General features: G+C 41.7%; 1 protein-coding gene across 4 annotated transcripts in view; it reads left to right on the top strand.

The window, feature by feature from the left end:
• arhgap27l (Rho GTPase activating protein 27, like) overlaps positions 1-27,775 on the top strand; it is a 166,126-nt gene that overhangs the window by 98,242 nt on the left and 40,109 nt on the right. For 3 of the 4 annotated variants that reach the window (XM_083976478.1, XM_083976479.1, XM_083976476.1), the window contains exons 2-3: positions 9,532-9,662; positions 11,524-12,587. In XM_083976478.1, coding sequence (XP_083832604.1) covers positions 9,629-9,662; positions 11,524-12,587 — 1,098 coding nt within the window. In that variant the 5' untranslated portion in view covers positions 9,532-9,628. The remainder of the gene's footprint in view (positions 1-9,531; positions 9,663-11,523; positions 12,588-27,775) is intronic. The other variant, XM_083976477.1, reaches the window with a different exon arrangement.

Raw genomic sequence — 27,775 nt, 5'->3', positions numbered from 1 at the left:
GTGGATCTGACGCTGCAGACTTGTGTTACCCAGGGGGCAAAATCCCAGTTTTTTTGGAAAACAGACAGGGAGCGTTGTAAAAGGTTTGACAGCAGAAATGATCTGTAGGAAGTTGAAGGATTAAAACCTGGGTGGACAACCTGGTCAACTAGCTGCTGGAAAGCTACAGGGGACAAAACCCCTTTCTGGGGTCATTCTGCTGGAGAAATGATGTAAATGCAAATATTTAGGTACTACAATGGCATAAATAGTCATACAACTACAACATTTGGCAGAGAGTATCTTGACACATAGGGGGAGGCATGAAAAAAAGATTCTGGGGTTTGTTGCAACTCCATTTTAAGATATCACCCTCAACATCCCAAAAAAGACAAAAAAAAAAAGTGCTGTTTGCCTGACAAATTCTTATGAAAATTATTATTTTTCAGCACTTTATGGAGAATATCTATGCCTAACATGTATATAGAAAACTTCCTTAATTCATAAGCTTCCATTTGAGTCCAAGATAGCCTTTCTATCTCCAAAGCCCCACTTGCTGTGGCCAACGGTCTTCTCTATCTATCTGTTCACTTTGGGGAGACCAGAAATAGAATGGTTTCTGATCATACCAGTTAACATGGAGTTTTTCACAATAGGTGTTGCATTGTTTGGAGGCAGCCTGTAGCTTTCCAGTAGCTAGTAGAAAGGCTATCTGGGACTCAAATGGAAGCTTATGAATTAAGGAAGTTTTCGATATACATGTTAGGCATAGATATTCTCCATAAAGTGCTGCAAAATAATCATTTTCATGAGAATTTGTCAGGTGAACAGTACTTTTTTTTTTTTGTCTTTTTTGGGATGTTGAGGGTGATATCTTAGAATGGAGTTGCAACAAACCCCAGAATCTTTTTTTCATGCCTCCCCCTATGTGTCAAGATATTCTCTGCCAAATGTTATAGTTGTATGACTATTTATGCCATTGTAGTAGCTAAATATTTGCATTTACATCATTTCTCCAGCAGAATGAGCCCAGAAAGGGGTTTTGGCCCCTGTAGCTTTCCAGCAGCTAGTTGACCGGGTTGTCCACCCAGGTTTTAATCCTTGAAGTTCCTACAGATCATTTCTGCTGTCAAACCTTTTACAACGCTCCCTGTCTGTTGTGTTGCTTTGCCCCTGGGGTATGTTGTGTAATCACAAAACAAACTGTAGAGAATCTGAGGTTGAAGAGCAGAAATAGAAGAGAAGTAAAAAAAGAAAAAAAAGAATAAAAAACGTCGGATTTCCTACAAGTTCATTTTTCACAAGTTGATGAAATGTTAAGTTTCACATGGAGAACACAACAACAACAACAACATGTCTGATGATTTATGAGCTGGATTATATTTAGTTTATAATTATAATTATTCAGCTGCTTCTTCAAACCAGACATTTGTTTTCTTCTGTTTTACACTGTTGAAAAAAACATTTCATGGCTTTTTTTTAAAGGATCAGGAACACAAAGTCTGCACATGTTACAAACAAACAACAACAATAATAATAAAGAATAAAGAGGTGTATTTATTTACACAAAAACTGAATCTTATGTAAACACAGTAAGTAAATATAATCAACGACATGTCACAAACCAAACAGCATTGATCTTATTAACAAACACAGATTCCTCAGAATAATAATACAATGTAATAGGCTAATAATAATAATAATAATGAATAAATTATCCTTTATTGTCAATGTCACATCTAAATGTAAAAATCCAAACCGTCAAGATAAATAAAACAGAGACAGTGAAGGAGTTGAAAGAAAATAGAGAGAATAAATAAAGTTAATAATGAAACTAAATAAAACAAACACACAAGTTTTATTGAGTTGTGTTTCTGCTGCGAGGTAGATACTCATCTGAAACGGTCTGAATCCGTGTGATCTGTTGCTATGGTTACCTGCAAAGTAAGGCAAGGCAGTTTCATCTGTATAGCCCGTTGTTACCACCAGTCTGTCTCAAAGGGCTTTACATCCCATCATAACAACATCCTCTGTCCTTAGACCCTCACATCCACTGAGGAAAAACTCCATGGAAAACCCTTTAAACAGGGAAAACCAGGAGAAAGCTCAGGGTGAGCAACAGAGGAGGGAGTTTAGTAGAGTTGGTCTGGTCCTGGTTCTGGTTCTGGTTCTGGTTCTGGTTCTGGTCCTGGTCTCTGAGGAGTTCCAGTTGAACAGCTGTCAGCCAATCAGAGAGCAGCGTGTGTGTTTCTGGTCTAAATATTGTGTGTTGATGTTTGTGTGGGCGGAGCCAGGCGATGGATTTAAGATCTAAACTTATTCCTGTGTGTGTGTGTGTGTGTGTGTGTGTGTGTGTGTGTGTGTGTGTGTGTGTGTGTGTGTGTGTGTGTGTGTGTGTGTGTGTGTGTGTGTGTGTGTGTGTGTGTGTGTGTGTGTGTGTGTACTACACTGTAACCACAGCCCACACACACACACACACACACACACACACACAGGGTGAAAGTTGAGTTCAGATCTGCACCTTTGGATCCTGATTGGCCGCTGGGTTTATGATGTCACATGATCCTGGTGGGAGCTCTTGGTCTCTCCTGATTGGTCGACGGGGCGTGTCGACCTCAGCGTGATGATTGACAGCTGTGTGGTTGAGCCGAGCAGGGTGTGTGTGTGTGTGTGTGTGTGTGTTGCATACCAGTGGGTGTGGCTCAGAGACAGAAAACAGAGAGAGAGCAGCGGGGGAGGGGGGGGGGGGGGGGTTGGCAGCATTCCAGCGTGTTCCCTCACACACACACACACACACACCTGAAACACACCTGGCCAGCCCAGGTGAGTCAGAGCAGGAGAGAGACTCCGGTGCAGTACGCCTCACCACCAGCAGGGCGGCGCTGGTCTGGTGCCAGTGATCCCAAACAGGAAAACAGGAAATGCCCTAACGGAGAAACCACAGAAGAAACCACGCAGATTAAAAACAAAGTCAGTGCACACATTCACAACATTAGTTTGTTATTAGTTTTGAGGAGATCATCCCTGTGTTCCCGCTTTGTAGGGACCAGGGAACATAGGGCCCTTTTTCTAAAAAAAAAATAAATAAAAGGGTCAAAAAAGGGTCCTATGGTCCCCCCTTTTCCCCAAAAGGACCCGAGAACATGCAGTTTTTTGTGCCATACCAAGTGGAGTTGTGAGTGACTTGGCAGATTTTTGCCTATTTTTGAGTGAGAAGTTGAGTTGTGACTTTGAGTGAGAAGTGTAATTGTCCCATTGGTTGGGTTTAGGCAATGAAGAAAGGAGTTGGTTAAAGGCGACATATTCTGCTCATCTCTGCTCCTTGATGTCTACCAGTAATGTTAGTAACAGGCTTTGGTCAGAAAAACAGCTGGTTCTCTACACACCAGTTTCACAGCGCTGCTCTAAATGGTCGGTTTAGAGTCTTCACTGGTAGCTGAGGTAACCATGGTAACCATGGTAACCATGGGAGCGAGGGCTTGAATATTCACATCACCCGGCTTGTGATGTAATAAGCCGGGTGAAATTAAAACGGCTTGTTGAGAGACACATTTTCTGACTATGGCAGTTTACAAAATGTTGATGTAGTCGTCGTTTAAGGGGCGAGGAGGCTCTGGATACGCAAATACACACACTAAAGCTATGAAAAAGTGAGTTTTGCATAATGTTCCCTTTAAATTTAGTAAAAAGACCAGGTAGAGGCAAGGCAAGGCAAGGCAATTTTATTTGTATAGCCCGTTTTTAAAAACAGTTTGTCACAAAGGGCTTTACATCCCATCATAACAACATCCTCTGTCCTTAGACCCTCACATCCACTGAGGAAAAACTCCATGGAAAACCCTTTTAACAGGGAAAACCAGGAGAAAGCTCAGGGTGAGCAACAGGGAGAGCTGGCCAGCTCGATGGGAGGACTGGGTGGCTAGACAGGCCAGATAGGTAGATAATAATAATGATTGTTAACATCTATAAACAGTCAATTAATGTTTAATAATGTACTAACTAACGTTAATTAAGGGACCCTTATTGTAAAGTGTTACCAATAAACCTTACTGCAGACTGATGTGTTGATAGTAAAACATGTATTTCTTGATGTACATGTGGTGGTTTGTGTCCGTCGGCTCCAGAGCCCCGAGGCAGCGCTGCTCTTCTGTCCAATACACACAGGAAGCTTCACTTTACATTCACACTAACTAATGCTACTGATACAGCTGTTAGATTTCATCACTGAGACCAACATTTATCTCCTAGAAATACTTTAACCAGCCGGTGGTAAACCTCTAAAAACCTGCGGGTAAGTTAATTAGTGATGGTTTTCTCCCTCGGGATGAGGACGGAGGTTGGCCGGCCGAGCAGCTCTGCAGACCGGCTGCTGCCTCTGTGATGTCCCGGTCGCTGCAGAGCTTCACTTCTCTGAAAAACATCGGAGCAAACTTCTAAACAGCCGTCGTTTGGATCAACTGGCCGTAGATTTAGGATCTAAACAGTTACTTTCTCACATGAAAACATATTAAAACTTAATAAAGTAACATAATAACAGCGCTAGAGCGGGAAATAAAACAGCTGTTAGCCTGTTTTACAGCTACCGCTACCGGCTGCTGTGAAATGCATTCTGGGAAACTTGTATACTGTTACTGCGGTGTGAACGGTGTCGGGCTGCTGAAGTAGCAGACTGAATCCCACCAATCTAATATTTCAGCTCTAACAGAATGAATGTGTAGATTCTCTTGTTACTGTCTCCTGTCCTGCAGTAGTTCTGTCTGTCCCTGGGACCGATGGCGGTTTTTTTTAAACAGCGTTTCACTGTCTGTGATCTCTGCCAGTCGGCCCCTCCACCTGCCGTCTCTCTCGCGTGCGTACGTACACACACAGACACAGACACACACGGATGCATGGATAGGTCGCTCTTGGCCGCTAATAAACGGTAAATGCGCTATGTCGCGCTAATTGTACAGTGTTCAAATTACCACGACCCCCCCTCCCCCCTCTCCCTCCTCCCCCGAATACTCCGACTAACGACCCCCCCAACCCTCCTCCTAAATAAAAGATACCTTTTGTGCATTTTATCAGAGTATGTTTACTTGCACATGTTGGCAAAACTGCAACTATTTAAATGGGCTCTATGCACAGCTCCACTACTTCCTGAATTTAAGGCAGCTCCTTTATTTCCTGTCTTACATTATTGGACAAACTGATTAATCCAGGTGTGTGTGACCATTGTGACCATTGTGACGACTCAGACACACCTGGATTAATCAGTTTGTCCAATAATGTAAGACAGGAAATAAAGGAGCTGCCTTAAATTCAGGAAGTAGTGGAGCTGTGATAGAGCCCATTAAAATCTGTTCAGAAAGGCTCTAAATTGTCTGTTTTTCAATTTTCGATTGAAGATCGTGATAAAATAGAGATCGTTATTTTATTTTTTTAAAATCATGATATGATATTTTTGCCATATCGCCCACCCCTACCGTCATGTTGGTGAACGGAGCTGGAACTGTCCTTTAAGTCAGTGGTTCTCAAAGTGGGGTCCGGGGACCCTCAGCAGTCCTTGAGAGGATTCAAGGGGGTCCCTAACATTTTCTCAAATTCTTACCACTTTTTTCCTGAAATATTTCATTTTTATCACCCTGTTTTTGCCTCGTGTACGTGTATAATTTTTTTTTTTTACTTCCACTAGGCTATACATGGATTAGAGAAGGCACTCTTTTCTTTTTGGATGTCTTTTTTACTTTTTGGGATAAGGACAGTCGTGAGTCGTGAGCTACGTCATTTTGGTTTGGATGATGGTTTGTAGTCCTTCCCGTTTTGATATTTTTGTGAGCACTTGTATGTTGCTTATGGTTGGTTTTGATAAAAATCACTAAAATCTATTTAAAAAAGAGATAAAGATATGTCTACATTTTCCCACAAATTCACGCCATCGGTCTTTATTTGAACATACATTGGCTAAAAAAGTTATTCAGTTTGTATTTCTGGTGTTTGTTTCAAAATGTGTCCAATGGGGGGGGGGGTCCGTGGTCTAATTTATGTCAGTTTAGGGTCCTTGATGTAAAAAAGTTAGAGAACCACTGCTTTAAGTGACTGAACGTCTCTAAACACAAAACTCTGCTTCATATTGAATGATCAGTTATTGATCAGTGTGTTGGAAGAGTGGAAACACTGAGCTGCTGTGAACACACATACACACACACACACACACACACACACACACACACACACACACACACACACACACACACACACACACACACACACACACACTATTGTTCCTGCACAAAGACAGGAAACACACACACACACATTCAGTGATGTCACTGATGTGGGCGGGGCCAGCAGCAGACAGGAAGAGCAGACACTTCCCTTCATAAACACAACAGCCTCCTGCTATTGTTCTGTGTGTGTGTGTGTGTGTGTGTGTGTGTGTGTGTGTGTGTGTGTGTGTGTGTGTGTGTGTGTGTGTGTGTGTGTGTGTGTGTGTGTGTGTGTGTGTGTGTGTGTGTTACAGCTGCAGTCACTGGTTGTTATAGGTGTGATGGTCTGATTAATAATAACAACACTAGAGCATCATGGGAAATGGGTTTGTTTGCTGAGTCAGAACCAGAGTCTGTAAAATAAAAAGTTCATGCAGCTCAAACACAAGTGGACAAAAGTTCAACAGGTGAAAATGAATTCAATATAAGAACATTCTGCAGGTTGGTGCTTCAATGAGGCGTATGAACTAGTTGGAAGGAGCCTGACAATTTCTCATGTCGGGGCTTCAGTACAAGAGGGACATTACCAGGGGCGTCACTAGGTTTTAAGGACAGGGGGGGCTTAGCCCCCAGTAGATGCACAGGATATGAGTGAATGTAGTGCGCAAGCACGAACTTTCACAATGGCCGGGAAAAAACACAATATTTAGAATTTAGAGTAAATTTAGAGTATTGAATCATGGGCTAGTTGAATCGAGGAATAAGTAAAGTAGTACATCTAATGAGTAACTGGGTAAAAGTAGATGCTAAAAAAGTTAACCTGAGTAATCTTTCAGATCTTTGACTATCATGGATATGTCCAGGCGGAATTTGACGTACCAGACTGGAAAACTAATTATATTTCACTAGTAGCCTGTGTCATAATGGTTATACACTCCATCCAAATACAGCTGTTTTTGGCTCATTTTGATTTCACCCAGACCTCTTCACATTTTCCAATTCAAATAAGACCAGACAACAGAAATGAAGTGCGACTCCAACTGGAGCAGATAATATGCACATTTCACCCTAGAAACCCCTTCATCTTCTACACAACCAGGACCTTCACAAGAAATTTCAGAATTTTTTTTTTTCTGAGCTGAAATAGACACTGGGGGGTTGTGCAAATGACTGACCCTGAGAATCATTTTAATTTGAATATTCTGCTTTTATTAGTAGTTTTATTTGGACTAGCCTACCTATATATTGTTATCATGCTGTTTTATATTCCTGTGTCTTACCTGATCTTCTGCATCTTCAGGGCATGTCTCTGTCTACAGCCTTTCTCTCCCTGTCTGTCTGTGCTGCCTGCAGTGTCACCAGATATCATTAGTAATTTAAATTAATCCATTAAATAATCTGTTTTTACTGCTAAATGTTATTTTCTTTAACACAGCCAAGCTACAAAGTACCAGATGCATGTTAACACATTACACACATACACAGCACACACACACACGGCACATGAGACAAAGAGAGAGAGAGAGAGAGAGAAACACACACATGATGACAGGAGTGTTCAGGATCCCCGTTTAAAAGTTTTCCCCACCAGAATCTATCCGAACTTTGGAGCATTATTTAGCCCGTTTTCTGACAAGCTATCATGCCATGGTTGGTACCAACAGAAGCCTAATGTCTCCTGGTTTCATATGATATCTGTATCTTCACTCTAGCTTTAAAACTGACCCGTTTACAACGCGATTAATATTTCACATTAATTAAAAAAAAATATCGCGGTCATTTTGACATCAACACTGCTATTTAGAGATGTATAGCTTACTGTCTGATGCCTGCTGGTCCTGCTTTTAGCTACAGGTGGACTGACTCTCTCCCTCTGTTGACATCAGAGCTCCTGCAGCTCGTCGTCGGAGGCTCGGAGCGGAGCTTCAAACAAGCCGCCGCTACATGGGCGCAACCAACTCACAGCTGGGAGGGGGGTGGTCACACACTCAACAAACTAATTAAATTAAACAAATCAGAAATAACAAGAGACAAATGCGATGACAGCTGGGGTTCTTAAAAGGAGAATATATGTCACATATATATATATATATATATATATATATATATATATATATATATATATATATATATATATATATATATATATATATATATATATAAAAAAAAGTCACATAATAAAAGAACACCAAATTATTTGGGGGGGCTTAAGAATATTTTAGGGGGGCTGAAGCCCCCCTAAAATAGGCCTAATGACGCCACTGGACATTACATACGAGCAGCATGGAGGTATTTGGATGTTTTTTGGTGTGTCTTTTTGTTATGAAGACAGTTGGTATCCATTAGCAACCGTCATATGGACATGCACTGCTACGCCGAGACCCCCTGTAACTCAGAGAAGCCACGGAGGACTCTGAAACTTCTCCCAGCCCTTAGTCCACATGAGGGGGAGGAGGAGATAATGAGGGAAAAGCTTCCAACAACTGACTTGAGGCTAAATGAAACCAGGATAACCAACATATCCCGGGTTAATCCCAGCAGAATGAGCTGTGTTGCTGCTCTGCAGGTTGACGTGTCGGGACTTGCAGACCCGGAGCCTCATAGTTCTCATTCCTCCTGAGTCGGTCTCTCTGTCAGAGTCTCTGAGCTTCGTCCTGACGGCAACAACAACAACACAGCAGTGTGTTCTCTCTCTCTCTCTTCACCTACATGTCCAGACCACGAGGCAGCGTTTAGTCACAGATAGAGATGCTTTTAAATGTACTTGAAGTCAAAGTCAGAGTCAGAGTAAATGTCTTATTCTCCACATCAGTGAATGACTCTAATAGTTTGTAAATGAATGTAAGGAGCTTTTAACTCTTGTTAGTGAGAATGAACTCTTTGAAAGCAGCTGCACTGATGTGCTGCTTTTAGGGGTTAGGGTTTCCTTCTCTGACAAACACAGCTTGTGTCCAATAGGATTTTAGAAAAAGACCTGAAAGTAACCAGTACTTTTCAGCCTTCCTACTAATTAACTCCAGTAAATTTACTCTGTTACTGTCCACCACAACATTTAGTTTCTTTGCTCCACTATCTGGAACAAACTCCCAGAAACCTGCAGCTCTGCCAGAACCTCAGCACCTTTAAATCAACATTAAGACTTTCATGCCTTTCATTAACTGCACTGTAACATTATTCTGTTATTTTATATCTTTTTTACTGTTATAGTTGTTCTGTCTCCCTTTCTGTTTAACTTCTTTTTATATCTGTTTTAACTCTTTCTCTTGTCTGTTTTTAAATAATGTTTGTTTTTTATGTTCATACGTAAAGCAGCTTGCCTTGTCTAACCTGTGTCCTGTTCTGATCTGTGTCTTCTGTCTCTCAGGGGGTTGGTGAACAGGCGTGACCTTTGACCCCTCACATTCAGCGTCACCTGTCCATCTACCTGAGGGGGCGGGGCCTGAGGAGCCCGGGTTGTCACCATGGCAACTGCATCCTCCTCTTTGACTGGCAGAGGTGAGATCTTCTATGTATAAAGATGACTTCATGTTTCGCTGCAGGTAGTCGTGTCAGCAGTAGAGTCTCCATAGTTAGACGACACTTGGCTCCAGCTTGAAATACTTAAATTATACATGGAGTTTTCACAAATATGCCTCATATACACGGTTGACCATAAAGCTAAAATCATTTTATTTTCAGACATTCCTCTTTAGGAATGTGTCTTTGAGACAAACTGTTTGTAAAAATGGGCTATACAGATAAAAATCACCTTGCCTCTTTATTATTATAAAGGTTAATTGTGGTTTAATTGATTGAAATGATTGTTTGGAGATTGATCAATAAAGTTTTGAGAAGATATACACTTTATCCATCAATAATAAACCACGTTGTCTATATAAGTAGCCTACACCCCATCTCTATGGATAGAAGATTCAGCCATACAACAAGATAATAATATCTCTCTATAACCAGAGACATGTAGTTAAAACTCAGACTTTGTTCTGCACAATCTTCCAAGTGAGCTATCAAGACCACATGTCAGTAGTTTGTAATGAGAGCCGATGCTGCCTCACACACAACAAAATACAACAGTGAGCTGTGCAAAGTGCCGTTAATTTAGGTGCACGCTTAACAGTCCTGTGAAAAACAATGAAAACCGGACATAGGGCTGCAACTGACCATTATTTTCATTTCCAATTAATCTGTTCATTATTTAAACGATTAATCCATTAGTTGTTTGGTCAATAAAATGTTAAAAACATCAATCAGTGTTTCTCAAACCACCAGACGACGTCCTCAAATGTCTTGTTTTGTCCACAAACCAAATAGTCCAGCAGCAAGTTCTCAAAAAAGGCGTTAGTCTTTGAGATACCCCTACCCGAGGTAGAACAAAACACAACTGTGGTTTTTTTTTGTTTTTTATCTTCGGGGTCTCCTATTCATGAAATAGGATGTTGTGAACTTTTATTTTGGGGGGTATTATTTAGAACTACCCCAATCTCTGTAAGAAAAAAAAAAAAAAGACAAATTAGGCCAGTCCGCCTAGTAGAAAGATGACAAAAAAGCCCATCACTTGAGAATGCTCACTCTTTTCCTATTAATATTTGCTGAGCTATGAACCAGGTGTCTGTCCTACATCACCAGTCAGTCAGAAATTAATTCACTTAAAGAGAATCCTGAAAAATGAACCTGAAAACATCTTTAATTTAGGCAGAAATTGCATTCTTGTGGTAGGAGGGGGACTTTTTTTTACTTTTCTCTTATTTAACAGAAAATCATAAATTCATTTCAAATACACTATTACTGCATTCTCTATAAGAGAGACTCGGTTTATTGTCATAAAGGAACAAAGAAACCAGAAATATTCACATTTAAGAAGCTGGAATCAGAGAATCTGGAATTTTTTCCTTAAAAAACTACTACTACTACTACTACTACTACTGGGCAAAAGAGGACGTTTGGTCACCTTAGTTAGCGTAACAGCTGTGTTAGCGCCATCAGTAGCTGACAGTCAGAGTAACAGCAGCAATAGAAGTAGTATTATCAGAACTGTTATTCTGTGTCATAAACTGTAAACTGTTTTCTTGTCTGTAACAACATCTCTGTCCTGGGTGATGATCCCTCCTCTGTTGCTCACCCTGAGCTTTCTCCTGGTTTTCCCTGTTAAAAGGGTTTTCCATGGAGTTTTTCCTGGATGTGAGGGTCTAAGGACAGAGGATGTTGTTATGATGGGATGTAAAGCCCTTTGAGACAAACTGGTGGTAACAACGCGCTATACTAATAAAATTGCCTAGCCTTGTTAGCACTAGCATTGGTCTTTGTAGCTGAACTAACTGTGGTCTTTATGATTTCCTCCGACCTGAACCGGGTCTCTCAGGTCTGGGTCTGGTCCTGGTGGAGTTTGAGTATGAGTACCAGGGTCGGGACGGGGTGCCGGTCTCCATCAAACCCAACGAGCGCTACATGCTGCTGGCCAAGACCAACGACCACTGGTGGCAGGTTTCTAAGGACAGCGGCTCCAGACCGTTCTACATCCCGGCCAAGTACGTCAAGGAGCTGCCGTCCAGCTTCCCCTCCCCGCTGGACTTCGTCGTCCATCCGCCCAGTCCTGAACCGCCGGTGCTGCTTCCCGTGGCCGCGCCGGTCCCGGTCCCGGTCCCGGTCCCGGTCCCGGTCCCGGTCTTAGTCCCGGTCCCAAAGACTCTGGAGGAGCCCAGCGTGACCAGAACCAAGCCAGGGGACGAGGTGACGATCCGCCTCAGACCCGATCCCTCCTCTGGATACCGCAAGACCAAGACCGAGAACCGGCTGTCCACGTTTGGCGTCCCGCTGGACTACGACCTGTCGCATGCAGCGGCAGCGGCGGCCCCGCGGCATGCTGGGAGCTCTCCGGTCTCTGCTGCTGCTGCTGCTGTTGCTGCCACGGAGACCGGCGGCGGCGGGAACACGCACCTGGCCAACGGCAACGGCGGTCTGGGTCCCAGGTCGGACGACAACGACCACGTGGACTCTGGGAAGCCTCGTGTTCCCAGCTTCAGTCCGGCCGACCCGCTGCTCTCCGCGGCCCGCAGCCAGAACCAGCCCATACCGGTGGAGACGCCCGTCGTCCCCGTCCTGGTCTCACCGGACAACGGCGAGTCGTCGTCTTCGCTGCCAGCAGGTTGCCGTGACAACCAGGAGTCACCAATAGAGCCGGACGAAGACGAGGAGGAGGAAGAGGAGGAGGTGGAGGAGGAGGAGGAGGAGGAGAGCAGCGAGGAGGAGAAGAAGGAGAAGGATTCAGTGAAGGCAGAAGATTCACACCACATCTACGAGTCGATCCAGGACTTGAACCTGGACCTGGAGGCTCTGACCAGAGGAGCTGCCGGAGCTGCCGGTCCCGGAGTCGCTCCCGGTCCCGGAGCGCCACCGGAAACCGCACCTGCCCCGCCCCCCAGACAGGTAAGACACCCGGGACACCACATCTCAGCAAGGTGCGATACGATACAATACGATGCCATACGATACGATGCAATGTAATACGATGCAATACCATATGATGTGATACAATACGATGCAAAACTATGCGATACGATACGATGCAATACGTAATAAAATGCAATACGATGCGATACGATACGATACAATGTAATACGATGCAATACGTTATGATGTGATGCAATACGATACAAAACTATGCGATACGATACGATGCAATATGATGCGATGCGATGCAATACGATGCGATATGATACGATGCGATACGATACGATACGATACGATACGATACGATACGATACGATACGATGCGATACGATACGATGCGATGCAATACGATGCGATACGATACGATACGATGCGATGCAATGCGATGCGATGCGATACGATACGATGCGATACGATACGATACGATACGATACGATACGATGCGATACGATATGATACGATACGATACGATGCGATGCGATGCGATACGATGCGATGCAATACGATGCGATACGATACGATACGATGCGATGCGATACGATGCGATGCGATGCGATACGATGCGATGCAATACGATGCGATACGATACGATACGATGCGATGCAATGCGATGCAATACGATACAATGTAATACGTTGCAATACGATATGATGTGATACGATACGATGCAATACAATACGATACGTAATAAAACCATAAATGCCTCGACAGTTGCAATGAGGGGTGTTGGATCCTAGAGTCTGACCTCAGTCCAGGACCTGACTGATCCGTCTGAGCCGGTTCTGGTCTAAAAGTCGACCTGTGAAGGGAACATGGCCTCAGTGAGACAAGTTCATTAAAGTGTAAATGAAACAGGGGTTGTTGAGTAGTGCAAGAGGTTAAAGGACAATTCCGGGCAAATTCACCTCAGGCTGTATGCTCCTAACATTTTAGGTCTAACAGAAGGAATCTGAAGGTTTTCAGTTTAATGTCTCCTCCTGTTTTGTGGTAGTTGTGTCTGTCCCCGCGTCGCCACGGCAACGATGAATGGGAGCAGATTGAAGTTCTGCTGCTTAGGCTGTTTCCATCCCTCAAAGCCACAGACAGCGTCAGATGGAGACTCAAACATGCAGCCAGAAGTTTATTTACTTCAACAAGCCGACATGTTTGTAAAACTAGATCTAATTCAAAGTCTGGCGGAGTCGAGACCCAAGTTGACGCTCGGTGTGTTCAGGTGCAGTGGGAAGCTCCCGTTTGTGTCAGAAACACAGGAATATCAACTCTGGACTTGCTTCAAGTAAATAAACTTCTGGGTGCATGTTTGAGTCGCCACCTGACGCTGTCTGTGGAAAAAAATTTACACTTCAAGCTAGTCCAGAGTTGATATTCCTGTGTTTCTGACACAAACGGGAGCTTCCCACTGCACCTGAACACACCGAGCGTCAACTTGGGTCTCGACTCCGCCAGACTTTGAATTAGATCTAGTTTTACAAACATGTCGGCTTGTTGAAGTAAATAAACTTCTGGCTGCATGTTTGAGTCTCCATCTGACGCTGTCTGTGGCTTTGAGGGATGGAAACAGCCTAAGCAGCAGAACTTCAATCCGCTCCCATCCATCGCTGCCGTGGCGACGCGGGGACAGACACAACTACCACAAAACAGGAGGAGACATTAAACTGAACATCTTCAGATTCCTTCTGTTAGACCTAAAATGTTAGGAACATACAGCCTGAGGTGAATTCACCTGGAATTGTCCTTTAAGCAGGTGTGACAGTTGAGGTTCCTGTCACTAAGTGATCCCCAATTGATCATGTGCCCTGGCCACTTGGCCAAGACGATGTCCCTTTGGCCAAGTGGCAAGCGCGCATGACTCTTACCCGGGAGGTGTGGGTTCAATCCCCGCCCGGGCCCTCTTCACCTTGCCACACAGGCACCCCATGTACAGTCCTCGAACTCCGCATTGGGCAGCCCCGGGCAGGTTTTATTCTATCAACTACCGACAACATTTCTACCAAAATTGAAATAAAAATCTTGTCATTTAGAGCTTTTATTGGCTAATGACTAAACTAGTCTAAATAACAAAAATATCAAGTCTTTTCAGACCTTGAATAATAATAATAATAATAATAATGCAAAGAAAACATGTTCATATTTATTCCTAAACAACACAGCAAGAATATTTTAACTCAGGAAGAGTTTATAAACCAGTTTTAGTGGGATAATGTCGATGTTTAATCCCAGCAGTGGTTTTTATTAATAATCTTCCTATAAAACCAGATGTGGTTCAGGTGATGACCTCATCAGGTGATGACCTAATCAGTGTCTCATTAAGGAGAATGAGTTGTGTTTGTGTTTGGTGTTTAAAAAAGAAAAGAAAAGAATGACTGTCACACATGTAGAGATGCTTTTAACAAACATTTTAGTGAAAGTGCTCTCTTGTTTGTTTCGGGAAAAAATAAGAGTCCACTTTCTCTTCATTTTTTCCAGAGCTGTATATAAATATAAAGGTCATGCAATAGTTACTTTCCCTGGTAATTAGTTACCTTTATAATGTAGTGGTAGTGCTGTGTGTGTGGTGTGTATGTTGTTGTGATGAAGAGCTTGAAGACAACCTGTTGGACCTTTTGATAGAATACTAACGTGTGAAGCAGTGAGAAGATGTGAGTGTGTGTGTGTGTGTGTGTGTGTGTGTGTGTGTGTGTGTGTGTGTGTGTGTGTGTGTGTGTGTGTGTGTGTGTGTGTGTGTGTGTGTGTGTGTGTGTGTGTGTGTGTGTGTGTGTGTGTGTGTTACTGTGTGTGTGGTGGTTTTATTCCACGGTCAGCTGTGGTGATGTCACAGCAGGATGTGATGAGGTCAGCAGGATGTGTTGTGTTCAGGGTCAGACAGGAAGCTGGGACAGGACGACGCTGCAGCGCCGCCTGCTGGACGAGGCCGGAAGTACAGTCACCTGACACCTGGGGGGGAGGGGGGGGGGGGGGGGGGGGGGGGGGGGGGGCTGGTCCGACTGGTCTGGAACTGAGCCTCAGTCCTCTCATGTGTGTGTGTGTGTGTGTGTGTGTGTGTAAAACAGAGACAACAAGAGCTGTTTTTTTTCCCTCAATGAACTTTATTGAGAATGGCTTGTACAAACAAACAGGTACTCCACTCTTACATATAGATAGATAGATAGATAGATAGATAGATAGATAGATAGATAGATAGATAGATAGATAGATAGATAGATAGATAGATGATAGATAGATAGATAGATAGATAGATAGATAGATAGATAGATAGATAGATAGATAGATAGATAGAACGATAGAACGATAGATAGAACGATAGAACGATAGATAGATAGATAGATAGATAGATAGATAGGAGGAGGAACGGAGGTAAAAACAACAACAGCTGTGACAGACACTGACAGTGATGATGATGTCATCAGGAGCTGAAGCTTCATGAATGATTGACAGAGGGAGAGTGTTTCCTGGTCGACCTTTGACCTTTGACACACACACACACACACACACACACACACACACACACACACACACACACACACACACACAGAGACTGGAGTGAGAAGAGGTTCTGTAGAGAAACAGCAGGGGGCGACGTTGAGTCGTCCAGAACTTCACCTTCAGTCCACTGGAACTAAACTCACAGTCAATAACTATTACACTTCCAGGGTTACTGCATCTTGTGATCGCCACCATGTGTGTGTGTGTGTGTGTGTGTGTGTGTGTGTGTGTGTGTGTGTGTGTGTGTGTGTGTGTGTGTGTGTGTGTGTGTCAGTCCGGTTCAATAAAAGCTGACGTGTCTGAAGGGATAAAATCTAACAGGAAATATAGAACTGGAACAGAATTAAACAGGACAACATAAAACAGAGATAAAAACCAAACACCTGAACATAAAAAACAATAAACTGGACAAGCAGGTAAAATAAGGGTTCAAATTACATTTAAAAAAAATAAAATAAGAGTGACCTTACTAAAAGGAAAAGGAGGCTTTGGTGTTATATTAATTGTTGTGTTGTTTTAGGGACTACGGGTGTAATTTAGCAGCAGTGTATTTACTCTGGGTACTCTAGCACTCACTGTTCATTAATATGCACTGTCCAGACTAGATCAACTAATACAGTAAAGTAAATTAAAGTTGAGCAGTTTGAGCAGTTCTACAGATATCTACAATTCAGTTACAGATATCCACTATGTAAATCACAGATATCTGTAACTGAATTACCACTAGTACTAATTCCAGTTACAGATATCTACAACCTCATTTCTCCTAGTTAAAACTTAATTACAGATATCTGAACAGGGACATGTAGATATCTGTAATTGAGGTGAATTAAAGATATCTTGACCTGGAATTATGACTAGTCAGAATCAAATTGTAGATATCTGTAACTGGAATTAGTACTAGTGGTAATTCAGTCCCAGATATCTGTAATTCACATAGTGGATATCTGCAACTGAACTGTAGATATCTGTAATGACAAACCCCATACACATGAATGTTACAGTGAAGGAAGAACGTAGTTGTGGATCTGAAATGACAATTGTGGATAGGAAGAATGTAGTTGCAGATATCTGAAATGTTCTTTTTGATGAGGCAAAACTGAATTACAGATATCTACAACACACATCCAGTCTGGCTTTTAAATGTTAAAATGGATTGCCATATGTCCCTGAAGGCAGCACGTCAGAATATACTGTATGTACATAAACAGAATATGAGAAATATGAGATGGGTCTTTTAAATCCTGTGAGCCTGGTTGACAACAGATCTGTATGGAATAAATATGGAACGTAGGTACGGATCATTGTCTTTTCCCGTCACCTTCATCGCTGCCTTCACCTGCTTTTCCATCTTAGATACAGATTGAACTGTGAGGGGTCTGAACCACGCTTCCATCCCATAACCCAACTCATCAGACTTCCCAGTACAGTGTTATAAAGTGACGTCATGATCACAGTCCTCACTCCAAACAGTCTCAGGCTGTTTTCTTATCATAGTTTTTGCACACGGAGCATCAACATGAACCTTCCACTGCAGCATTATATTCCAAAGTTTCTCTTTGCGTCGTGTCTTTAAACCGTTTAACAACTAGGCCTACTCGTTAACTATCCCTCAGGTATTCTCTTTGCCACTGTCGTCTGGTTACCAACTTTACTACATCAACACAGCAGCTCACTGTCTGACCACTGATCAATATCTGATCAATATCTGACCACTGAGAGCAAAGATCCTCTATTGCTATTTCTAGACCGTCTTCAGAGAGGTGGGTTAGGGTTTCATTCACTGCAAAAACTCAAAGTCTTTCCAAGAATATTTGTCTTATTTCTAGTCAAAACTAAACTCTTTCCACTTAAAACGAGACTCGTCACCTAAAAATTAACTTGTTTTTAGATCATTTTCACTTGTTTCAAACTAATTTTCACTTGAAATAAGTAGAAAAATCTGCCAGTCAAAGCAAGTTTTTTGTGTTTGTAATAAGAAAGAAAAACTTGCTCCACTATCAGATTTTTCTACTTATTTCAAGTGAAAATCAGCTTGAAAGAAGTAAAAAGTGTCTAAAAACAAGCTGCTTTTAATGTGATGAGTCTGATTTTAAGTAGAATGAGATTTGTTTTGACTAGAAATAAGACAAATATTCTTGGTAAGATATTTGAGTTTTTGCAGTGTATAATGGCGGCGGATAGAGTTCACTTTTGAATGGTCCAAAACACAGACTACACTGCAAAAACTCAAAATCTTTTCCAAGAATATTTGTCTTATTTCTTGTTAAAATGTCTCATTTCTAGTCAAAACTAAACTCTTTCCACTTAAAATAAGACTCATCACCTAAAAATTAACTTGTTTTTAGATCATTTTCACTTGAAATAAGTGAAAGCTAGTTTTTTGTGCTTGTAATAAGAAAGAAAAACTTGCTGCATCAGATTTTTCTACTTATTTCAAGTGAAAATCTGCTTAAAGAAGTAAAAAGTGTCTAAAAACAAGCTGCTTTTTAATGTGATGAGTCTTATTTTAAGTAGAATGAGATTAGTTTTGACTAGAAATAAGACAAATATTCTTGGTAAGAGTTTGAGTTTTCTTGAAGCCGCCACGTGGAGAAGTTGTTGTTCTCAGTCTGGTCCATCCTGACCGGGTCTTCTCTCTAGGACCGGCTGGTCTTGAGGATCTTACTGGTCTCAGTGTGTGTGTTTGTCCTGAGTCTTCTGGAGTCAGTGAACGCACCACCGGAGTCAGTCAGTGAACGCACCACATCCACTGTTTATGAGCAGTTTGTTGTAAAATGTTTCCTGAACAAGCAGCAGCTCCCTGAGGACCTGATGGTAACTGATACTGGGCGTGTGTGTGTGTGTGTGTGTGTGTGTGTGTGTGTGTGTGTGTGTGTGTGTGTGTGTGTGTGTGTGTGTGTGTGTGTGTGTGTGTGTGTGTGTGTGTGTGTGTGTGTGTGTGTGTGTGTGTGTGTGTGTGTGTTCTTGTACATGCTACGTTGTGAGGACCAGAACGACTGGTTTTTAACCAACAGACTGAGGACATTTTGTCCGGTCCTCACTTTTGGTTAAGTGGTTAAGTTTAGGTTATAATTAGGTTTAAATTAGGTTTAGAGTAATGGTTAAGTTTAGGTTATAATTAGGTTTAAATTAGGTTTAGAGTAATGGTTAAGTTTAGGTTATAATTAGGTTTAAATTAGGTTTAGAGTAATGGTTAAGTTTAGGTTATAATTAGGTTTAAATTAGGTTTAGAGTAATGGTTAAGTTTAGGTTATAATTAGGTTTAAATTAGGTTTAGAGTGATGGTTAAGTTTAGGTTATAATTAGGTTTAAATTAGGTTTAGAGTAATGGTTAAGTTTAGGTTATAATTAGGTTTAAATGAGGTTTAGAGTAATGGTTAAGTTTAGGTTATAATTAGGTTTAAATTAGGTTTAGAGTGATGGTTAAGTTTAGGTTATAATTAGGTTTAAATTAGGTTTAGAGTAATGGTTAAGTTTAGGTTATAATTAGGTTATAATTAGGTTTAGAGTAATGGTTAAGTTTAGGTTATAATTAGGTTTAAATGAGGTTTAGAGTAATGGTTAAGTTTAGGTTATAATTAGGTTTAAATTAGGTTTAGAGTAATGGTTAAGTTTAGGTTATAATTAGGTTTAAATTAGGTTTAGAGTGATGGTTAAGTTTAGGTTATAATTAGGTTTAAATTAGGTTTAGAGTAATGGTTAAGTTTAGGTTATAATTAGGTTTAAATTAGGTTTAGAGTGATGGTTAAGTTTAGGCATTTGTTTTGGATAGTTAAGGTTAGGGTAAGGGGCTAGGGAATACATTATGTCAATGACATGTCCTCACAAAGATAGATTTACAAGGATGTGTGTGTGTGTGTGTGTGTGTGTGTGTGTGTGTGTGTGTGTGTGTGTGTGTGTGTGTGTGTGTGTGTGTGTGTGTGTGTGTGTGTGTGTGTGTGTGTGTGTGTGTGTGTGTGTGTGTGTGTGTGTGTGTGTGTGTGTCTGTGGGGGGGCGGGGCTACAGCACAGATCATCTGACAGGCGACAGCAGCTCTAGTTTCAGTTCAGTCGCTGCAGAAACAGAAACGTCCCGACTCGGCTCTGATGGACTTTAGAGGTTAGACGGTGAAACCCAGAGGCATTATGGGTAAGTAAGTCCTCCTGACCTCACGCTGCTTTTGATGTTTGTGACGAACTGCTGCTGGACTCGGGATGGCAGCGAGTTAAGGTTCAGGTCTCAGGTCTCAGGTCTCAGGTCTGCACGGCGTTGGACAGGAACAGCTGATCTCAGGTTAATGTGAAACTCAGGTGGGACTTCAACCTCTGGAGGAGAGACTGTCGGTTAAACATTGAGCTGAGACTGAACCGATCCTAGACCAGGCCCCGTATTCACAAAGAGTCTTAGTTACCTTACTTATTTCAACTGAAAATTAGTTTGAAACAAGTGAAAATGATCTTTAAAAAAGTTAATTTTTAGGTGATGAGTCTCAAAAATCCTACCAAGAATATTTGTCTTATTTCTAGTCAAAACAAATCTAATTCTACTTAAAATCAGACTCATCACATTAGAAGCAGCTTGTTTTTAGACACTTTTTACTTCTTTCAAGCAGATTTTCACTTGAAATAAGTAGTAAGTTTTTCTTTCTTATTACAAGCACAAAAAACTTGCTTTCACTGGCAGATTTTTCTACTTATTTCAAGTGAAAATTTGTCTTAAACAAGTGAAAATGATATAAAAACAAGTTCATTTTTAGGTGATGAGTCTCGTTTTAAGTGGAAAGAGATTAGTTTTGACTAGAAATGAGACATTTTGACAAGAAATAAGACAAATATTCTTGGAAAGATGTAGAGTTTTTGCAGTGCAGAGAGTAGATAAACTACAAGACAGACTCACAGAGACTCAGACCTGCGGCCGTATTCACAAAGAGTCTTTGGGTTAAAAGTAGCTCCTAAGGGACGAATTTAAGAGCAACTCCTAAAAAAAAGTGGGCGTGTCAGTCTGAAATTTAGGACTCCTAGTTTTTTTTTTAAATAAGAGTAATTCACAAAGTATTTTAGGCCTAAAAGTAGCTCCTAAGTCTGGGAGAGCTTAAAAGTCCTGGTGAGGACTCCTAACTCAGTAAGACCTATTCACAAAGAATCGGAAATGGCTGCAGCCAGGCAAATGTTTTGGAGACAATGGAGGACTGGGGTGTGCTGGAGCACCTGCCCCTTTGCCCACTGATGCCCAAAGTGCCTTTTTGTCTGTGTTTTTTCATTTTCGCTATAAAACGGGAGTAGTGACGGTGACGGACTGTCCAATATAGGCGTCACAACGGTCGGACCGAGGTAACTGCGACCGCTGCGATGCAGTCATGCTGATGTGAGCCAAAAACATTTTTTAAAAGTTGGTGGGTGAGCTAGACACACACATCTGTTAGTAGTTATAGCTCACGTGATAGGGCAGCTCTCCTAGTAAACTAAACCTGTTGTCAGTCTAGGTTCGAATCCTGCTATAATAGGCTACAAATTTGGCTAATAATGCATTTTCTTTTCTCATCATCATTATGATCACCATATATAATATTAGGGCTGTCAACGGACGTGAAAATTAATATTTGAATGTGGGAAGAAAGAAAAAAAATCAGCGGCTGCTTTGCGAGTGGACGCACTGACCCTCATAGGAGTTGCAGTTGCACAGCGTCACTCTGCTGAAAGTGAAAGTGAGACGCGACAAAAAGTGTAGCAGAAAGATGCAGATGCACGGCCCCTGATCCTAGACCTCCAGACCAGCAGAGCTCACCTGGTCTTCTCCTTCTGAGTCTCAGTGAGTCTGTCCTGTAGTTTATCTACTCTCTGCACTGCAAAAACTCAAAATCGTTCCAAGAATATTTGTCTTATTTCCAGTCAAAATGTCTCATTTCTAGTCAAAACTAATTAAAATAAGACTCATCACCTAAAAATTAACTTTTTTAAAGATCATTTTCACTTGTTTCAAACTAATTTTCACTTGAAATAAGTAGAAAGAAAGCAAAACTTGCTCCACTATCAGGTTTTTCTACTTATTTCAAGTGAAAATCTGCTTGAAAGAAGTAAAAAGTGTCTAAAAACAAGCTGCTTTTTATGTGATGAGTCTTATTTTAAGTGAAATGAGATTTGTTTTGACTAGAAATAAGACAAATATTCTTGGTAAGATATTTTAGTTTTTGCAGTGTGTTCTTCCTCCTGTAGTGAGTTTCTACTGTCAGACAATCCTGTTGTTGTGACGGACTGAACTGTTGAACTGACTGAACCGACCATCACTACGGTCGCTGCTGTCGTCTTCAGCTCGTTGTGTTTGGGATGTCGATCAGTGATAATGAACGACTCACTGTACTTTCATTTTCCTGTTCCACCTGTTTAAAGCAGATATCAGCTTCACGGCCGTTTCGGCTAATGCTGCGTTCAAGGCAGGCTTTTGAAACCGTAAGTTACAGCTTCAAGTCACAACTACGACTTGGTAGCGTTCCAGGTAACCCGTAGCTCGTGTTTTTACCATCCTGTTGTCTGTGAAAGTTCCCTATAACGGCCACTCGTAACTTCCGACCCGTGAACTCGTACCAGATCGAACTGGTACGACTTCACAGGAAGGAAAAACACAAAGTACGAGTTTCTTTGAACGCACCATGAGTTAGCAGCCCCCGCCCTTGTCAGGCATCAATTGGTCCTCGTGCTACGTCACCACATTCACGCGCATCCCTTGGCTGCACACACAGCCCTTCATGCCGTTCTCTCTCCTCATTGGATAACACTTGTATCCCACAAGGAAAATTTTCTCCTCGGGTTACAGCAGAGCAGAGTGACGGAGAGACTCGTGTTTAGGCTGAAATACTTCATGTAAGTGATTGCTGACGGAAAATAGGACTATTTAGGACTTATATTAACAAAAACATTCCACTGATATCTGCTTTAATGCGAGGAGGAGATTACACCGCTGTCAGCCGGCTGCTCTGACTGGAGGAAAACACTGGCCTACTGGTCTGTTGATCTACATATTAAAGGGATAGTTCACCCAAAATTGAAATGTCCCTCATGATCTCCTCCCCCTCATGTGGACTAAGGGCTGGGAGAAGTTTCAGAGTCCTCCGTGGCTTCTCTGAGTTACAGCGGGGCTCCGTGCAGCACTGCATGTCCATATGACGGTTGAGAACGGAGCTCACTTTTGTTCGTCCAAAAAGACACACCAAAAAACATCCAGATACCTCCATGCTGCTCGTATGTAATGTCCCTCTTGTATTGAAGCCCCGACATGAGAAATTGTCCCGAAAAAAATTAAATAAGTCTATATTTCAAGCTTGTTTGTAGCAGAAGTTTCTCGAAGCTCCTCTTCGTCAAATTTGGACGAACCGGGAAGTAGATAATGAGTGAAATTTCAATTTTGGGTGAACTATTCCTTTAAACATTATACTATATAGGCTATAGCTACAGTATATTATATAATATTCCTCTCCGTATCCCATCGTTCACACAACTCTGTGAGGTTCTGACAGTTCACTGTGTTGTGTCTCACACTCAACAACAGTCTCAGTGTGAATCCTTCGCTTCGTTTATCCATCGATTGCGTCTGATCAGCTGTTCATGAAACATTTCAGTTAAACATGAGTCTGTGTGTGTGTGTGTGTGTGTGTGTGTGTGTGTGTGTGTGTGTGTGTGTGTGTGTGTGTGTGTGTGTGTGTGTGTGTGTGTGTGTGTGTGTGTGTGTGTGTGTGTGTGTGTGTTTACAGACAGAGAGGAGGAGTGCTTCCTGTCTCTCCCCTGACACGCAGCTCATTACAGTTAATGAGCAGCTGAGTTTAGATTCAGTCAAACAGAGTCTGGCTGCAGGCGCCACCGATCACCGATCACCGATCACCGATCACTTATCAATGATCAATGATCAATGATCAATGTGCTCTGAAGAAGAGTAATAACTGAAGCAGTGTTGATGTCTGTCATGGTCATGGGTTACGGTGTTTCCTCTATAGACGAGCTGCTGCCTCCACTCTGGAACGTCCAGACTCAGTCTAAACAACAGTCGGTTGCTTCTCTTGAGGAAAGCATGGCGCTGGCTTTTATAGATTTTTAAAGGGGAACTATGCAAGTCGCTCGCTCTTCTGCTGTTCTGGTTACGTTGCTGTCGGCCATGTGCATTTGTTTACAACGAAGCCGGTGAAAAATCATTAAATTGAAACGTTACATAATATTAACGATGTTACCGCGTGTGTGTTTGTGTCGTCTTAACCGTCATGAACAAAACATTACGGGTTACGGAGCGCGTTTGTGTCGCGGTGCCGTGAGACGCCAGGTGAAGACAGAGAGCAGGCACGTGCACACATAGGGCCCAAAGGGTGCTTGAGCCCCTGCCCTTTTTGCCTCGTATTAAAAAGTGCCCTTTTTTATGTCTTTTCAATAAATGCATTCCTGTTGTGCATGAGGATGTAAACAACCGCGCTGTAAAAATGCCACGGTTATCTACCGTACGCATCTCCTTGTAATACACACGGTATTGTGTATGTACGTTGGTGTGCGTGTTGTCCGCTGCTGCTCCGCTCTGTGGGCGGGGGGGGGGGGGGGGGGGGCGGGGCTGCCGGAGAGAGAGAGAGAGAAGCTGCTGCCTCATCGATAACTCTGTGTGCCGCACATATATGAGACGTGACAGTGGAGCGACTTGTGTCGAATCTTGTGAGTTATAAATCCACCAACATAACTTCCTTGTCGGTTCTGACAAGTCGCCGTCCACTTATTCAATGAGCTTAATAAGAGTCATATTTACTGTAAGAAAAGTTCCCATTTGTGTTTGTTTAGCTCACTGCTTGTTAAGAGTTAAGCCCCACCCCGTCCTCTGTCTAACATCACCTGAATGTAGTGAACAACAACAGCAACAGGAGGAATCACTCACTCAGCTTGATTTCACTGACTATTTGAATTTGTTTCCAGATATTGAGTTACTGGTAATTGTGACGTTGCTGTTGTAAATATTGCTGCTGTTGGTAAATATGCACAGTAGCAGTCACAGTAGTCATTTCTTGGTTTTGTGTGTGTAGCCTGTAGGCTTAGCCTACTTTTTTTTTCTTTCTGCAAGCCATGTTAATGTGCACCTAATACCATATTAGCCTTAGCCACCAGTTCAGAAGTCATGACTCTGTTTCGGGAAGTTGGGAAATTGGTCCAGCGTGTTGACTGCAGTCCTGAAGGCGTGCAGGCTTTCTCTACCGACTAAATAGTAACTGTAATTTATTTTAATTTATTTATTTTGATATTAAGGCCTGAAAAAATTGTACACTGCCCTTTTCTGATGTTGAGCCCCTGCCCCTCTATAGTTATGTGCACGTCCCTGACAGAGAGCCTCCGTTGTCACGGTAACAAGTTACAAGTCATGTAGTTAACCATCACAATTACTCCAGAGCTTTTTAATGAAGGCAAAAATGTAGCAGAGCCACAGGAGAAATCCTGCTTAGTTCCTCTTTAAAGCTGTACAGAAAAGAAAAATGGATTTGATTCCCCTGTGGGTCTTAACATTAATGTAATAACTCATCTATCAGACGATGGAGCCCAAACTTTGTGCTAAATTCTATTTTCCAGTTAATCCGGGATAAAAATGTGGATTTTTTTTCCCCATTGGATAATGCAGGCGCACGGATTATACGTCACGTTGCTCATCAATGACAATCAAACGTCTGAGACACACACACACACACACACACCGAGCTCGGTCTCGCCCCAAGCTTTGAATGTCCCTCCCACTCAATAACGACCAATCAAATTAGTTTTCCTTACTCGGGTAAACTCGTGTGGCAACTCGTGGAAACTCGTAGAAGGAGCCGACAAACAGGACAAACGGCCGTTTCTGAACTCCTTTAAGGCCATTTTAGGCAAATTACCACTGTGTGTAGCAAATATGTTAGAATGGACCTCAGGCACTTTGACCCGTTCAGCTGAACTACTGCTACTCCAAGTTCCTCCAGTCTATACCAGTGTTGGCTAGGAAGGCGCTGCAGCACAACTCCCTTCACTCACTGAGTTTAGTTTTTACCTTGGTCATGGATCGCTGTGTCTCTGATTCTAACTGTTTCAGATGACTGTCTTTCTTGTTTCTTGTTAAATGTGTAGGCTATATGTAAGGGATAAGTGCATCATTTAGCGAATCTGCAAGTCCAGTCACGTTCACATCCTGTTTTGCTGATCGCAGGTTTGGTTCCCAGCCACTATGTGGAAGGAGCCTCCACTCCACTCAAGCTACAAGTCATTCACTGCAAAAACTCAAAGTCTTACCAAGAATATTTGTCTTATTTCCATTCAAAACAAATGTCATTCTACTTAAAATAAGACTCATCACATAAAAAGCAGCTTGTTTTTAGACACTTTTTACTTCTTTCAAGCAGATTTTCACTTGAAATAAGTAGAAAATCTGATAGTGGAGCAAGTTTTTCTTCCTTATTACAAACACAAAAAACTTGCTTTCACTGGCAGATTTTTCTACTTATTTCAAGTGAAAATTAGTTTGAAACAAGTGAAAATGATCTAAAAACAAGTTAATTTTTAGGTGACGAATCTCACTTTAAGTGGAAAGAGATTAGTTTTGACCAGAAATGAGACATTTTGACAAGAAATAAGACAAATATTCTTGGAAAGTTTGCAGTGTTTATCTAACATCACCGTTAAGTCCCAAGCTGTTTAATGACGGTAAAAATGAAACATAAGGTAAATATCCTGCTTTTCTGTGCTGCGTTGATCAGAGCGACGTCCCTAGCAACGGTCTGTTATACTTGACGACGGTCATTATACAGAAATAACGGACCATAGAAGGCAGCGATGGACCAATCAGAGAGCAGCATTCAATAGAGCTGTGTATTAATGTCATGTAATCACTTTCAAATGACTGTAACCACCGTCAATGTTTTAATGGCTTGTAAACTGGACGACACTGAAACTCTCAGGGTGTCTCTCCAGAATAAATAAAGGTTATAATAACGATCGATGATCGATAATTAATGACTTCTCTACTTCTGTTTATAGTCAGTATCCAGACTCATTTCATTGTTGGAGAGAGATGTTTCCTGACGTCAGTAACAATGTCCGGACTGAGTTTAATAGAGTTTTTGTTGCCAATACAGTTAAAGAAATAAATATTAAAGTCTTATAGATATTATCTCTGTAATGAACTCATTTAGACCTGATCCCTTCATGCTCCTTCTGCAAAAAAGAGGTTGAGTCCTTCTCTCATTTGTTTTATGGATGTCCCTATGCTACTAATCTTTGGACTCAAACGTCTTTATTGATTTGGGAATCTCATAAAGTTTTGCTCACTATTACTGAAAGTGAGTAGTATATGGTCTTATTCTTAAATGCTGAACGTAAAAATAAGGAAGTTAATAATGTAATAAAGTTGCTGTGTCTGTTGGGTAAATTCCACATACACAAAGCCAGATTTCTCCAGGCTATGCCAAATGAAACTTTATTTTATGTGGAATTTAAATCTTTTTATGAACTTTGAAGACATCCAGTCTTATGGAAAAGATTACGGTCCATATTACTAGATTAAATCTATACAGTTTTTTTTTGTTTTGTTTTGTTTTGTTTTTTCAATTTTTGCATATATTTATTTTCTGGCCCTTTATTGTTCATAATTATCCTTACGCATCCGGACTCATTGTATTTTTATTTGATTTATTTATTTATTATTTCATTGATTTATTTTT

Source organism: Trachurus trachurus, assembly GCF_905171665.1.
Source record: "Trachurus trachurus genome assembly, chromosome: 8".
NCBI lineage: Eukaryota > Metazoa > Chordata > Actinopteri > Carangiformes > Carangidae > Trachurus > Trachurus trachurus.
The sequence above is the reverse complement of the archived record's forward strand: the minus strand, read 5'-3'. Positions and strand labels throughout refer to the sequence as shown.